This window comes from Hetaerina americana, unplaced genomic scaffold, assembly GCF_022747635.1.
Source record: "Hetaerina americana unplaced genomic scaffold, ioHetAmer1.1.p SCAF_46, whole genome shotgun sequence".
Classification (NCBI taxonomy): domain Eukaryota; kingdom Metazoa; phylum Arthropoda; class Insecta; order Odonata; family Calopterygidae; genus Hetaerina; species Hetaerina americana.
In genome coordinates this window covers 238,594-253,290 of record NW_027287052.1, presented here as the reverse complement: position 1 = coordinate 253,290, position 14,697 = coordinate 238,594, and the positions used below count along the sequence as shown (strand labels likewise).

Below are 14,697 nucleotides of genomic sequence, written 5' to 3'. Positions count from 1 at the left end.
TTTCGGCAACGATTCTCTAAAAAAAACGGTCGTTTACCAGTGGCACGAGCGGTTCAGAAGTGGTCGTGAGTCAATCGAAGATGATGAACGCAGTGGCAGACCATCGACATCGAAAGTCGGTGAAAAAATTGATAAAGTAAAAGAAATGTTGGTCAATAACCGCAAATTAACCATCAGAGAAATAGCGGAGGACTTGAACATTGCCTATGGATCCGCCCAAGACATTGTGGTTAATGATTTGGGTTTCCGTCGTGTAGCAGCAAAGTTGGTGCCAAAAGACCTCAATTTCATGCAAAAAAGAGACCGTGTTGACGTCGCAAAAGACATGATTTGCGAGGCTGAATCCGATCCCACATTCATCAAAAGGATCATTACTGGAGACGAGACGTGGGTTTATGAGTACGACACGCAATCCAGACATCAGGCAAGTGAATGGCGTTCACCAAATGAGCCGAGACCAAAAAAACCACGTCGTTTTCAGTCAAAAAAGAAGGCAATGCTGACGGTTTTCATGGATTACAACGGTGTAGTGCATCATGAATATTTGCCAGAAGGCCAGACAGTAAACAAAGAGTATTATTTGGGCGTTATGAGACGTTTGCGTGAAGCAATTCGCCGAAAGAGACCAGAAATGTGGGCAGAAAACTCGTGGATTTTGCACCATGATAACGCACCGTCGCACAGTGCTATCATTATTCGTAATTTTTTGACGAAAAATGCAACAAATACCATCCAACAGCCACCGAATTCACCTGATTTGGCTCCCTGTGACTTCTTTCTGTTCAATCGAGTTAAAAAACCATTACGGGGAACGCGTTTTAGCAGCCGAGAGGAAGTAATGGAAAAATCGCAGGAAGCACTGATGGACATACCGAAAACCGAATATAAAAAATGTTTCGAGGATTGGATCAAGCGCTGGCATAAGTGTGTTGCAGTCGATGGGGATTACTTTGAAGGGGACAATATAGATTTAGATGAATAAACTTGTATTTTTAATTTTCTGAATAAATTCCGGGAAATTTTTGATCAAGGTAGTATAGTTTGAACATTGTGAGCAGATGATTTGGAGCTAATACATATGACATTTTGGGCCTTATCACAATGTCAAGGGGATTGGGATGGTGCATTGGCTAACGTACTGGCTTCCCACCATGAGGACTTGGGTTCAAATCCCGGTGACGACAGATATTTTTCGGTGATGTCCTGATCCCTGCTTGAGGTGCTTTGTGAAGGGCACTTTGAGTGAGTACGTTGTCCATCAGATGGGACATTAAGCTGTGGACCCATTGGCACCTTTCGTTGAGAGCAGGCTAATGCTGACACCAGGTTTCTCACCACCCTTCATCCTTTCCCATGTATCCCTAATGGCACAAATGGCCTTAGCTGTCAGTCGCCTCCCATGAAAAGTACTACTACAAGATGTCAACATCACAAAATCAGTTATTTATTGAGCCATCTGATTGCGTTTATTCTAGGGAGTACATTTTTTTGTCTTATCAAATCGCATGCATTGATTTGAGTTATTCAGTTGACTTAAAACTCTTTCCTCAAAACTTCACATCTCTGATGTCTACATACATGAATGCAGTTGTCATATTAGTTGATCCCAGGTGGCTTTACGTTAAGGTGGCACTTGTGTATGTCAGAGAGTAGCTTTATTGGTGCCCAAAATTTAATGAATGTTCGATGAGGGTAATTCTCTCTGTTCACTGCTCCTGGTTTTTCTTGATCCTTTGATGTGCCCATGGGACTCTCTCACATTCCTTCTTTCCGCTCACTTGCAGCTCCTTTGACGAGTATGCCACAGAGGTGAAATCCGGAAGACTGGAGTGGACACCGGTGCACAAATCTGCAAAGTTTTGGCGTGAGAATGCTCCTCGCCTCGTCGAACGCAACATGGAACTGCTGAGGATCCTGGTTCGCCTCCTGGAAACCAGCACTGATCCTCTTGTGCTGTCAGTGGCATCATTCGACGTTGGAGAATTTGTCCGGCATTATCCCCGGGGGAAGAAGTAAGTCCAGATGCATTTCAGAAAGATCATGCATATAATTATGACTATAATTAATTAAATACCCAATATTTAAAGATGAAAAGTCATGATATTATTTAGCATAAACATTTATTACATTAGCTGCATGCAATTATTGGGAGTATGTACAATGTTTCTGGTAAAATGTACATTTTTATTTAAATATCAGGTGAAAGATTAGAATGCATTAAATTTTCTTAGACATTTCATGAAAACTTGAATGGGTTATCATTAACCATGCATTTTAATGATGAATTAACAATATTGATCTATGCTTATCATAGTACAAAGGAGAGGCAAAATTGGTGAAATGAAAAGGAAGGTGAAAGCACTGTCAGTAAGTGGTACAGGACTAATGATAACTCAAGGGATGACCAGTTTGGGTTCAGAAAGGGAAGATGCACGTGTGATGTCATAGCAATTGGTAATGAGGTCACTAATAGAGAAGAACATGCAAGGGCCATCTGGAAAGTAGCACCTATTTTGGAATTGAAAGAAAGAGTAGTTATTATTTTCTTAAAAAAATATTTTATCTGCTAACTAAAAATGTTAAATTTCCTCTTTACGCAGTCTCCATGCAAATTTAAACATTTTTCATAATGAGTGATGAGTTTTTGTATTCCAGCTTCATGTTCCTCTGCCTCGAGTACGTTGAGAAAAGTAGTCACCGCTTCTTTTAGTTCTTCATCACTTTGAAATTTCATCCCTGCCAAAAAGTCTTTTTAGTTTTGTAAAGAAATGAAACTCTGAAGGAGCCGAGTCCAGGCTGTCGGGTGGATACTTGAAAATTCCTCATTTGAATTTTTGAATAAGTTGTTGTGTTTCCTCGGCCGCATGAGGCCTGGCATTGTCGTGTTGGCCGATATGATGATGCCAATAGACAATTGACCTCACCATTGATTTCGAATCACCCTCTGTAATTTCTTCAATGTGTTGCAAATTGTGTCAGCATTGATAGTAGCTTTACAGGGCATAAAATCAATGAGCAGTACACCTAATCGATCCCAGAAAACGGTTGCCATGAATTTTCGAGTAGACGCTGCCGTCTTGAATTTTTTTTGGTTTGGTTGGTGTGGCGTGATACCACTCGATTGATTAATCATTTACACCCAGGTGTTGCAAAAAAAGAACCTCTGTTTCATCTCCGGTGGCAATTTGAGTTGAGAAAGAGTCTCTTTCATCAGAATAATGCTCCAGAAAATTCATTGCTGCATCCATATACTTCTTTTTGTGTTAATCAGTAGCCAGCGATGGACCCACCTTTTTTCCCATACATCAGAAAGTTTAATGAATGATTGAGAATGAAATATCAGTGAACTGTTCACTGTTTTCATCCAGTGTAATGCATTGATCACTCTTAATTAGTTAGTCAGTTGAACTCAGCAGTTCTTCTTCAGTGACGGGCATTTGCCCCGAATGCTCATCATTATGGACATTCCCTTCCCCCCAAGTTGAAGTTTCGGCTCCAGAACTGAACTCACGACTCTTATCAATGACATTGTCTCTTGGAGATTTGAGCATCTAAAAGTGTGATTTGAGTGGAGGAAACTTTGGATGTGAAGGAAACAGAAGATGTTGCATTGAGGGAAGAGATAATTGCTTGAAGGGAGTCCATACTACGTTACCAATAAATGACCACCTTAAACGCCTCCCATCGCTTCCTAATTTTTCCTGAATTAAAAACAACGCCATCTATCTCCTACAACATAAACTGTGCCTAGCATTAAACATGTATATTTTTCTTTTATTCATACAACAGCATGCTAATGTGTAATTAAAACTTTTCAGGGCTATAGAGCAACTGGGTGGAAAGCAGCTGGTCATGCAGCTCCTTGGGCACAATGATCCAAATGTTCGGTATGAAGCACTGTTAGCGGTACAGAAGCTTATGGTCCACAACTGGTGAGGAAATATGTGATAAAACATTGATTGCATTGTGAACATGTTTGAAGAAATCTCTTAAATACCACCATACTAGCAATCCTAGATGTTTACTATTTATCATCTTCAGTGCAAAGAGTTTTTCTTGCGATACATACAGTAAACTCTTCCATTAACCTTGCTTCATCATGCACCCATCGGCATGGATAATCAAGAGTTAACTGTATGTATAATCTCAGTTGAATTGTGGGCTTTTTGAGGCCATGCCTTTGCACCAAGTGTTTGTGCAGAATATGAAATCAATTAATTTTTTCCAACCTTACTGCATATTTTAAATAAAAATATAAAAGTATTGAATCTTCTTATACTTTAACTGTTTTCATTCTTTTGGGTATTATTATCTGTAATTATATCATTTAAGCACGAACGTAATTTTCACCCGAGTCTGTGAATAAATTTCTACAGGCTTGTGTTTTAAAATTAATTTGAAGGGCTGGAATTACAATTGCTTAATTAATCATGAAATGGAAACACCTAATCAATATGATGAAAAATTATGAGCACTAATTGATTATTTCTATTGAAAAGTCATTCAAAAGGTGAGATCACTGAAATTCTGCATCAATAATTTCTTGGATTTATCAAAATACCTTTTATAGCAGCCAGGAGTGGATGTGAAGGCTTCCGTGATGATTAAACGATGGCTCATGAGTTTTCAGATTCTTTCCAAGTTGATTAAGCCTGATAGTCAACATTGGATTTGCGTTCCAGGTGGCGAAACAGTCATCCATCAGGGTTAATCAACATGGAAAGAATCCAAAAACACTTTGAGTCAGGCAGAAGTGACGCTTAAGTTTTAAATGAATCTCAATTAACATTCTCTACAGAGTTAGATAGTTCGTTTAATAAATTGGCACCCAATCACTAGCCCTCCCTGTGGACTACAGCATTAATGTGGGGCTACGCTGGTGGGAGCAATGATGTTTGCTCCTTGTAAGGGTTGTTCATGATGAAAAGTAGCCGACGAGGCATCATTTCCTCAGTGAAACAACTTCAGAGGCATCTGACCCCTGTGAGGTGACCATTGAGGGATGATCTTATGTTAAAAACACTATTGAGGAAGGGTAAACACCTCAATTACTTAATCCCTGGAAAATATGACGTGAAATATGGAAATGTGCTTTGGCAACAACTAAGAGGCTTTTACTGGGAAGAGTCAACCTCAGCCGTACTCTTATAAATGTGCAAAGGATGGGTGGGGGAAATTAGAGAAGATATAAGCAGTAAATCAATAAAAATTATAAAAATAAATTAATAACTGAAAATAAAACCAGTAAAAATATAATAAAAAAAACTAAAAATAATTAAAATAAATAGATACCGCAAACGGTTAGAACAATGAAATGGAAAACTGCAAATAAATCACATACTCTCTAGCTTGGATATACGATACAGCATTGATCCTTGCTATTCTCAAGCACTCAAATGCACGTAATAAAATAAAAATTAGAATAATAATAAATGAAAATTAATCATGCACTCTCTAGCTTGGATCTACTATGCAGCATTGATCCTTGCTAGTCGCATGCACTCACACGACCAGGGCTTTCGAGAGGTTTCCCTCTGCGCCATGTGGCTCGCCAATCACTCACTTGCTTCGTTATGCGAAGACGCCTTAACCCTTGCAAAACTCACTCACTCACTCACAGGTCTACCGTGGAATCTCTTCCGACGTGAGTACTGTGACTCGCGCTTTGTGGAAGGGTAAGGGGAGTGCCCGGAAGCTGACGCAGCGTTTCTACTGCAAAGCAGTCCTCTTCAGAGAAGGAATGATGCCATCTCATGTGTGGTGACTTATATATACTGTGTGTAGTGTAACGGTTAACAAAAGGGGGGGGGGGGGGAAGAGAGTTGTGGTGAAAAGTCAGTTAGGATGGGGGGTGTGGGGAATGGTCATGTTAGGGATTTGAGTTGTTTTGGTGGCCAGGGAAAGGTGGGTGGGAGGGGGCGATAAGCAGTGCGCAGGTGACAATGGAGGCCTAGTCATTAGTGGTGATTTTTCCCAGTGGAAAGGTTCTGGTGTTTTGTTATGGAGATTAAGGATGATGGGATGGGGCCCTTGTCATGGTTCATGAGTTTATTTTTTGAGCAGTGGATGTGGATGCTTTCGTAATAGTCTAATAAGTGGTTCGGTGCTGTGCCAATGAGTTTTAAATTTTTCAAATCAATTTTGTGTGAGTGTTGATGCATATATTCCGCAACTGCCAATCTTTTGGTATGTCCTAGTTTGTAGCAAGCCATGTGTTCTTTAAATGGTGTGAGGATATTTCTACGTGTTTGTCCAAATATGATTGGTCACATTCGGGACAGTTTATCTCGTATATGCCTGGTTTTTGAAGTGGACCAATGGCATCTTTTGGGTTTCCTAAAAGTGTTTTGAGTTTGTTGTTGGTGACGAATATAGGTTTTCTACCGTGTTTTTTGAAAATGGGAGCGAGTCCTTTAGTTAGTGTGGGGTGGAAAGGTAATTTTAGGTATTTCTTTTTGCCAGCGGGTAATAATGTGGTGCTGCCTTGAATAAGTTTTTTGTTTTTTGAGGATCCTGTCGATAATGTTTGGATTGTAACCATTTATAGCGGCGGTTCATTTTATGTATTCCAATTCTGATTGGAATTTTTCCTTGCTCAATGGGACGTTAACGAGTCATTACGTCCCATTGAGCAAGGTTAACGTTAACATATTGTAGCAAAAAAACAACACAGAGATAGAAGGGAATGGTATCATGATAATTTGGAATGATAGGACACTATTGAGGGTGAAGTTAGAATATATCAAGTGAATTTTGGAGAGAGGGAATGCTGTGGAACCTCACTTAATGAGCATAATTCATTGAGAATTCTCATTCGTCAACAAAAAATTCATCTAGCAAAACACTTTTTTCCATATAAATAGATGTAAAACATGATGCAGTGGAACCTCATGACACGGGCGTCATCCATTCCGTGATCTTTCTTGCAAAGTGAAATTCTCGATTAGTGAAACAACTTTTTGCATACAAATTAAAGTAAAATACGATAATGTGTTTCATGCCAATAAAAATAAATCATGTACAAGATTTGGTTTGCTCAAAGAAAATTATGTATACATTGTTTAGGATTGTGGATCACCTTCATCTTTTCTTCTATCGTGGAATGAAGCAATCGGGAATGCAAACTCTATTTGTAGAAGCAGAAAAGAATCGAAATTAATTGTTTATTATTCATGAAATGAGTTGATAGTGGTGAACAATTTGGTGAACTCTGGACGTCTGTCTGCGGAAACCCATCTGCTCTGGATGGAGGATGTCATTTTCCTCGATTACTGAGTGGCTGGACGGGCCAAAATATGATGCATTCAGCAGGTAGTTTGGTGAGGGAAGGGAGAAGGCAAATTGGGGTTGTATGAGTTGGAGTCAGAAGAGTCTTTGCCTGGTTTGGGGCAAGAGGTACTTTTTTTAGGTTGCAGGATATGGGGAATTCTGCATTTAATGGGACAATTCAAAACACACAGTAGAAATGCTTTCATTTGTGCAAGCAAGGTTGGTTGCCACAATTTCTTCCTCATTAATTTGGGGATCTTCTCTTGGGCGACTGTTAAACCTATCTTTTGGTTTTGGTATCTTTGGTTTGGCTTCAGCTGAATGTTCATGAAAAAATAAGACTACACAGTACAGTTACATGATATGCAGCTTGCGCCAAGCCTATAATTGCAGCGTAGTTTGATGAAGATGCTCTGGATTATCCCTCTCACCTGTCAATCGCACTTGCACAGCCTTTGGAGGATGGCATTTTAGTTAAACTAATGTCTAACTCTTCTCCTCTTGAGTTATTCTCCGAATCACTGATTGAGAAATCATGGTCATTTGACGTGTTGCTATGAAAGTTGGCAATTTCTTCATTCCTTAATCCATTCCCCCTTCCATCTACACACAGGCAACAACAACTACTTTTGCCTTTATAACTAATTGCGAGTACGCAGAGGATCTAGAAAGAAAGAATTAAAGTGGAACTGTGAAACTTAAGCTTGCATTCAACCCAAATTTACATTCAAAATGTCACAAAAATAATGTTTAGGTGAAATTAGCCTGAACTCAAGTTAATAAAAATTTCAATTTTCTTGAGGCAAATCATTTCATATATAATGAATGATATGCTGGAGGTATTATAGTCACTCTGGGTGATGCTGGGGTTTTTAACATATCTGTCAAGCTTCAACCTGTGCAACAAAGGCACTCTTAATGGTCAAAGACCTGAGCAATAGTTATCATTATTACTTATTTGTTCATGCCAGTTTCTCTTAAGCATTTCTTCCTTTTTGTTTCACCCTCCACGAGGGTCTGCCCAATCACAGGGCTACACCTTACTAGAGGAAATGCAGCATAATTGGTTAACTCGCAGTCCGATAATCATTAGGGTGAACTCAACAAAAACACAAACGTATCTACCTTTGGTACAGCACGTGGAGATGGTGCATTTTAATCAATTCCATGTCTCCTGCGCATTGGGCAGTGCTTGCATGTAGCATTGTGTCCTCTGACTGTGGGATATGTAGGACGTACGGTATGGCAGAGATGTTGTGAAGAGAGGATTGCAGCCTATGATCAATGGGGATAAGTAAACTGCACCCTGTCCTCATAGCGTATGTATATTCCTTTGCAGGGAGTATTTGGGTCGACAGCTGGAAAAGGAGCAAACGCAGGGTGGCAAACCAGCACAGGGTGGATCATCTGCCCTCACAGCCAAGGCTTAATTGCGATTGGGGCCTGCAGAGGAGAGTGTGTAGTACGAGGTCAGTGCCACGGAAAGTGAATGATGCCCAGGATGGTCAGATGCTTGGAGGGTGGTGGTAGGTATGAGCGAGGGAGTCTAGTATTAATTTTCTCGTGTGTCTTGTGAGGGCATATTCAGAGGGCGAATCGACCTCCAGGACCAAGGGTGTGACTCGCATCTAATCTTATGTGCTGTTCCGCTTTTCCAAGTGGTTTAATGTGCTGTTTATATGCAGAATAGTTTGGGAAAGCAATTTCTTTGGCCAATTGACCCTTCTTGTATAATACTGCTTATGCACAAATCTCATTTATAAATTTACATTTATTTGGTGAATCCTTAATTACAATTTTTGCTGCAAAGTCTGTAAAAGTTTTTCCTACAAACCTTTTCCTTGAACTGTCTTATTTCTGTCATAGGGTAATTTTGAATTGTAAATCTTACTTGATGAGTTCCTTGTGTATTTTAAAATAATAACCAGTGTCTGGTATTCTTGTGTTTTTGATCAAATCAGAAAATTTTGAAGCCTTTGCAACGCACTGATTGTTCATAATTTAATTTATGGATGATCTCTGTATCAAGGAATCAATCTTGATTTAATTTGGTGAACTCTTTAAGTAATCAGTATATATATTTAAGGTCATTATTAATTCCATCCTTTCCATTGAATTATCTTTTGCCTCCATTCTTCTGAACCTTAAGTTTGTGGATATGGCTTGCCGTGTACACAAAGATGTTTTTTTATGTATTTCATTAGTTTTGAAACTAAAGTTGGGTGTTATTGTACAAAATGTAATTAATGACAACATTCCAGATATATGTGTAAAGCAACCCTCTATCATAGTGTAAAGAATGAAAGTGTCTCCTTGCATTGTAGTAAAATCGTGGTGTGTTTGTTAAGATTAAACTTGGCTAGATATGATGGTGTTCATAATGTTATTGTAAATAATGTTGAAATGCTTTTATTCCTTGGAATCAAAGTTTGGTGTACAGTAGATATGTGAGAAATAAATTTGTTTGCTTAAATGCTATTTTGTAATGATTGGAAATTATCGGAGGAGTTAAAGAGGATGTCTGATGGTAAAAATGTCACAATTGAACCCAAGCTAGATTTGAAATGAAACTACGAGTCAAAACTGGCTTGAGCTGTTTTGTTTCATAAATATGAACTCACCGAATCGACTGAACTCAATTGATACATTTCCTTGCTGCTCACTTATTCATGGATTACTCCTCTGAAACTGGACTGAGCCTTTTGGCAAAGGTCAAGTCCTCTTGCAAACCGCCCTTGAAATTGCTACACATCTACTGACCATTGATTTTATTGCCCTTCTTTCATCCACAGTGCTTTGATCCACTCTTCTCCTATCAGTAGGATTGACAAACACAATAATTCACTATTGTGGATTTCTAATGGTCAGACTCATAGAAACCACATATGTACATGAAAGCAATTATATAAAGTTCATTTTTAATCATATGAAGGTTATCATTGCATTTTAAGGTTGGATTATATGCGGATATTTTCTTTAATAAAAGTTGTTTAATGCTAATTAAAGCAGAATGTAAGACATTAACTTGGTTGGAATGAAATAAGTTAGTAATAATCAACGTTTTCTAAATAAAGTGTGTGTGGAATTACTAAGTTACTTATTTCATTTCAATATGTTGTATAAATTCCATAAAGTTAAGCTGGAGACAACAAATTTCATTAACTTGGTTGTTGTTGACACAGATGATTTTATTCCCACAATAGCAGTTTTTCTCACTCTTATTGTGGACTAGAATCATAAATTGCATTTGAAGTAATGGGACAATAACTTGGGTCTTTTTTGTGTTGTCAGATAAACTGGGATATTGTACCATTGCTAATATTTATGCCAATGTTCCATAGTATGAGAATGGCATATTTGTCTAGAGAATGTTTATTGGTATATGACGTGTTACCTTGATGTATTATCAAGTAAAGAGAGAGAAGAGCATCTTTTGGCTACATGTGTGTATAAGAAGAGGCATAGGTGACGGCTGGAGTCCAAATACAATCATTTCATATCTCAGTCACATGTTGGTGGGCAGGTGAAAGGGGGGAGGGGGGGTGGAAGTTGGACAAAATAACTTGGGTAAACGTTGTGTACTAAATGACCAGTGCGTGGTTTGTGCGGGGAGAGGGGTTTAGTGACTGCGGCACGATGGGAAAGGTGGATTGTCATGAAGGGTTGTGGGAAGGGAAGGCTGTGTTTTTAGGGTCTGTTAGCCCAAAAGTTTTGGGAATTTAGGAGATAATTTGTTGTAGATGTTGTAATTACAAAAGGCAATATACAGCTGAGGTCATTTGCACCATTAAGGAGAGATGAGTAATTAATGTTACCTGGCTGTTCATTATATTGCCTCATCATCCTCTTAATTGAACTGAAGTGGGTGTAATTTCTTTTACAAATTTAAACACTTAAAAAATTATTTTCTTTTGTATTAAGTTTAGACACATTGAGACATAACGACTCAAGGAGAACAGGGCAGTCCACAAGACAGTTTCAAAGCTCATTTAAGACTCTTTTAAGTCAACGACGTTGCTCATATGGAGTAAGGTAATTAAATTTATCAATTACATAACATCATCATATGGTAAATCATAAGAAAAATAGTCAAGTTTTCTGTATGATAATTTTAAGAATTTGTGTCAAACTCCCTCAATGTAGCTCTGGTGGTTTTTATATGAAAGAGTCCAAATTATGGAGTTATATTCCAGAGTGGGCCGAACAAGAGTGGGAAATAGAATTCTTAGGAAATTTAGATTGCAGAAGTCCTTTGTAAATCGATAAATAAAACCCAGCATTTTAATACATTACATAATTTCTGGCATTTCTACTCGTACATTATTTCTTGTAAAGGAAATTCATTTCACTGGATAGTTATCCTATAGAATACATATTGCCGTATTCTGGAACTGCACAAAATGCCAGCTTCTTACTTAAAGGAAGAAACATACATAAGTGAAAATGATGGAACACAATATCCAGCCAATCTATAGGACAATAATGTGCAGGTCAGCACAGGATAATTACATCTATGATTGCACAAAAATTAAATAAGCCATGTGAATGTATGAATGGAAAACAACTGCTCTTATGCGTCAGCAGTCGAGCATAGGGAAAACATAGTAAGCACCACATGCTAAACCACAAGGTGACTACTTAAAAAGTTGTTAAGTTTGTTTTGACCAGTTTTATCGTTGTCTTTTCTACGCCACATTTTAGTCTGAATCTCTGAAAAAATAAACACAAGGCTCTAACAAATCATCATTATTTGGAAACATGGTATTGGCCCTCCTACTAAACATCAAATGTGCAGGTTCAAACTGACTCTTGGTAGCTATAAAAGCATTCAAGATTTCTGTGCTATTTTCATGGTAAAAACTCCTGAATTCTGCCATGGACCCTGGAATATGTTGCATTATTGGCTGTGAATGAAACTGCATATTTTTCAAAGAAAGGGGAGGTGAGAGGTAAGTTGTATAATAAGATGTGGTGATGTTTATTGGTTCCTAAAAGATTTATTTGACATATGTAGGGAGCACGTCACATTTATTGCAAATATTCCAGTATACTCAATACGATTGCAGTAACAGTTTGAATACAATTGATAGTCACAAGTAAAAAAGAAAACAGTAAATAGGGAGCAGTAACAGCTTACATAGAATAAAATTGTATGTTGACAGAGACATGAATTTATCCACAGTATAACATTGATGTTAGCACAGGAATTGAAGTTTGGATTTAGTGACAAAATATTTTCCATTTCCCTTAGTTTTCTTGGTAATGATTTCAGGAAATTCACACTATCATAACAAGAGTTCAAAACACACAAGGTTTGTTGCAAAAATATTATGACTTATTTTTTCCCGGGTAGACGGGTGGCAGTTTCGCTGGCTGGGTTCAAGGGGAAGTCTCAGGGAAGACATATCATTTGCAAAACCTCAATTATGTGACCTCGTTATGCTCCATCGTGAACCGGTTATTGGAACAGTGCTACGCCACCAAATTTTGCATGAGTATGGGTAAAACTGGGTAAGAGACTCATGACAAGCTCAAGGCAGCCTATGGTAATAATGCCATGGGTAGGTCAGGTGTTTTTGAGTAGCAGAAGTTTTTTCGGGAGCGTAAAGAAGATGTTGAACATTCAGGATGCCCTTCGACCTCAAAAATTACCAAAATCTTGCAAAGTAATTGCTTTTTTGGACAGGGATCGCAGATTAAGTTTTCGCATGGTTTCTGATGAGCTAGGCATCCTTTAAAGTGATGTGCATCGACTTGTGACTGAAAATATGGGCATGAGAAAAATGTGTGCAAAGTTGGTGCCACAAGTGCTCTCGGATGAACAAAAGGAAACTCACACGCAGATAGAGTTCTCGACCATATGTGTGAGGATCCAAATTTTTAGACAATGTCCCACCAGACTTCTCCCTCTTCCCATACCTCAAATCCATGCTGAAAGGACGTCACTACGGCTTGGTGGAAGCATTACAACAGGCCGTGGTGAGGAAGCTTACCAGCATTCCGGGTGCAGCCTTCCAGAATGCATATGAGGCTTGGAAAACCCACTGACAGTGGTGTGTGGACACACAAGGGTGATACTTCGAAAGCCTTTGATTGAATGTATCAATTCTGGTAATAAATTTTTTTAATCGACTCAGTCCTACTATTTTTGGAACGGAGCTTGTAGCTGAGTTAATGACAGTTACCCTTGAATCATCACACCCTCTTCTGATGTACCCATTTTCATCAGCATTAATTATCAAGTAGAGCATGGATTTGTTTTGCTGGACAATAATAATTAAACAGAAAATATGCATACACGGAATAGTTAAAATTTTCAAAGCAAGGGCTACTACTACATGCCCTTGGAATGTTAGCTAGGATTCACACTGCCCATTTCTGCGATCAAAAGAGGTACATGAAATGATATGAGTGCCCCCACATGGCAATTCCATATTTCAGTCAACTATGAACGAATGCATGATAAACTGATCCTGAGCTGTTCCATTGTCAACCAGGGTCACATTTTCACTCAAAAGGTTACATTCAATGGCAACTTAAGGGCTTAATTTGTCCACATGAGTTTCCCTTTTGAGTCTCATGAATATGCATCCCTAAGAATTTTGTCACAGAAGAACTTAAAAGAGGGGACCCATTTATCTTTAAAAGCGGGGAGGCTGTAATTTTTCTTTGGTGGAGATGTAATTGGATAAATGTTGTTTTCTCATTGTTCATGATTATCAAATTATCTTCACACCATTTACTCATACAGTCACTCAAGGATCATGAACTCCTAATGAACTCATTGCCCATGTGTTATCAATTAATTGAATCTGGAATCACTTTTAACATAAATAAGGATCAAAAGTTATTTCATGTGAAAACTAATCATGTAATATGCATGTGGATGTTGATCAGTAAAAATTTGGTTCACTTTGCAGTTTCTTCTGAAATTGTTGTAATACATATGAAATTCTATTGTAATGTGCTCTGTTACACATGTTGGCTCATTTGATGATAAAAATTGATTTGCAATAGGAAATTAATATATTTCCTTAATTTTTAGTGGTTTTACTTTCTTTAGTGACTCAGCAGGTGGATTGCTGTTATGATGTCAAATGTTTATTTTGCATGTTGAATGTCTTACATTAAAAGAGTGATATCAATGTTATTATAAATCCTAGTAAAGTGATTCATAGCTTAAATTATATGCATTGCATTGCACATGAGGTATAAATTTGCCCATGTTGTCTGTCTTTCAATATGATTCAATTGAGTGCTTTCAAGTGGGTAGCAAGATACTAGCTGCATTCTCCAGGTGAGATCCAACATGGGAGAAGGAACAATGCTCTTTCTCATTTCTCTATCTCATCATATTTTACAAATACCCTCATGATGAAATCTCATTTACAGTTAGCTTCTCCGCATATCTGTCATATATGTTTACCC

General features: G+C 38.2%; 1 protein-coding gene across 2 annotated transcripts in view; it reads left to right on the top strand.

The window, feature by feature from the left end:
- The window catches only part of VhaSFD (V-type proton ATPase subunit VhaSFD), a 41,944-nt gene extending 32,201 nt beyond the window's left edge, over positions 1–9,743 (top strand). For both annotated transcript variants that reach the window (XM_071591419.1, XM_071591420.1), the window contains 3 exons: positions 1,785–2,012; positions 3,819–3,932; positions 8,609–9,743. In XM_071591419.1, coding sequence (XP_071447520.1) covers positions 1,785–2,012; positions 3,819–3,932; positions 8,609–8,699 — 433 coding nt within the window. In that variant the 3' untranslated portion in view covers positions 8,700–9,743. The remainder of the gene's footprint in view (positions 1–1,784; positions 2,013–3,818; positions 3,933–8,608) is intronic.
- Positions 9,744–14,697: the final 4,954 nt, after the last annotated feature.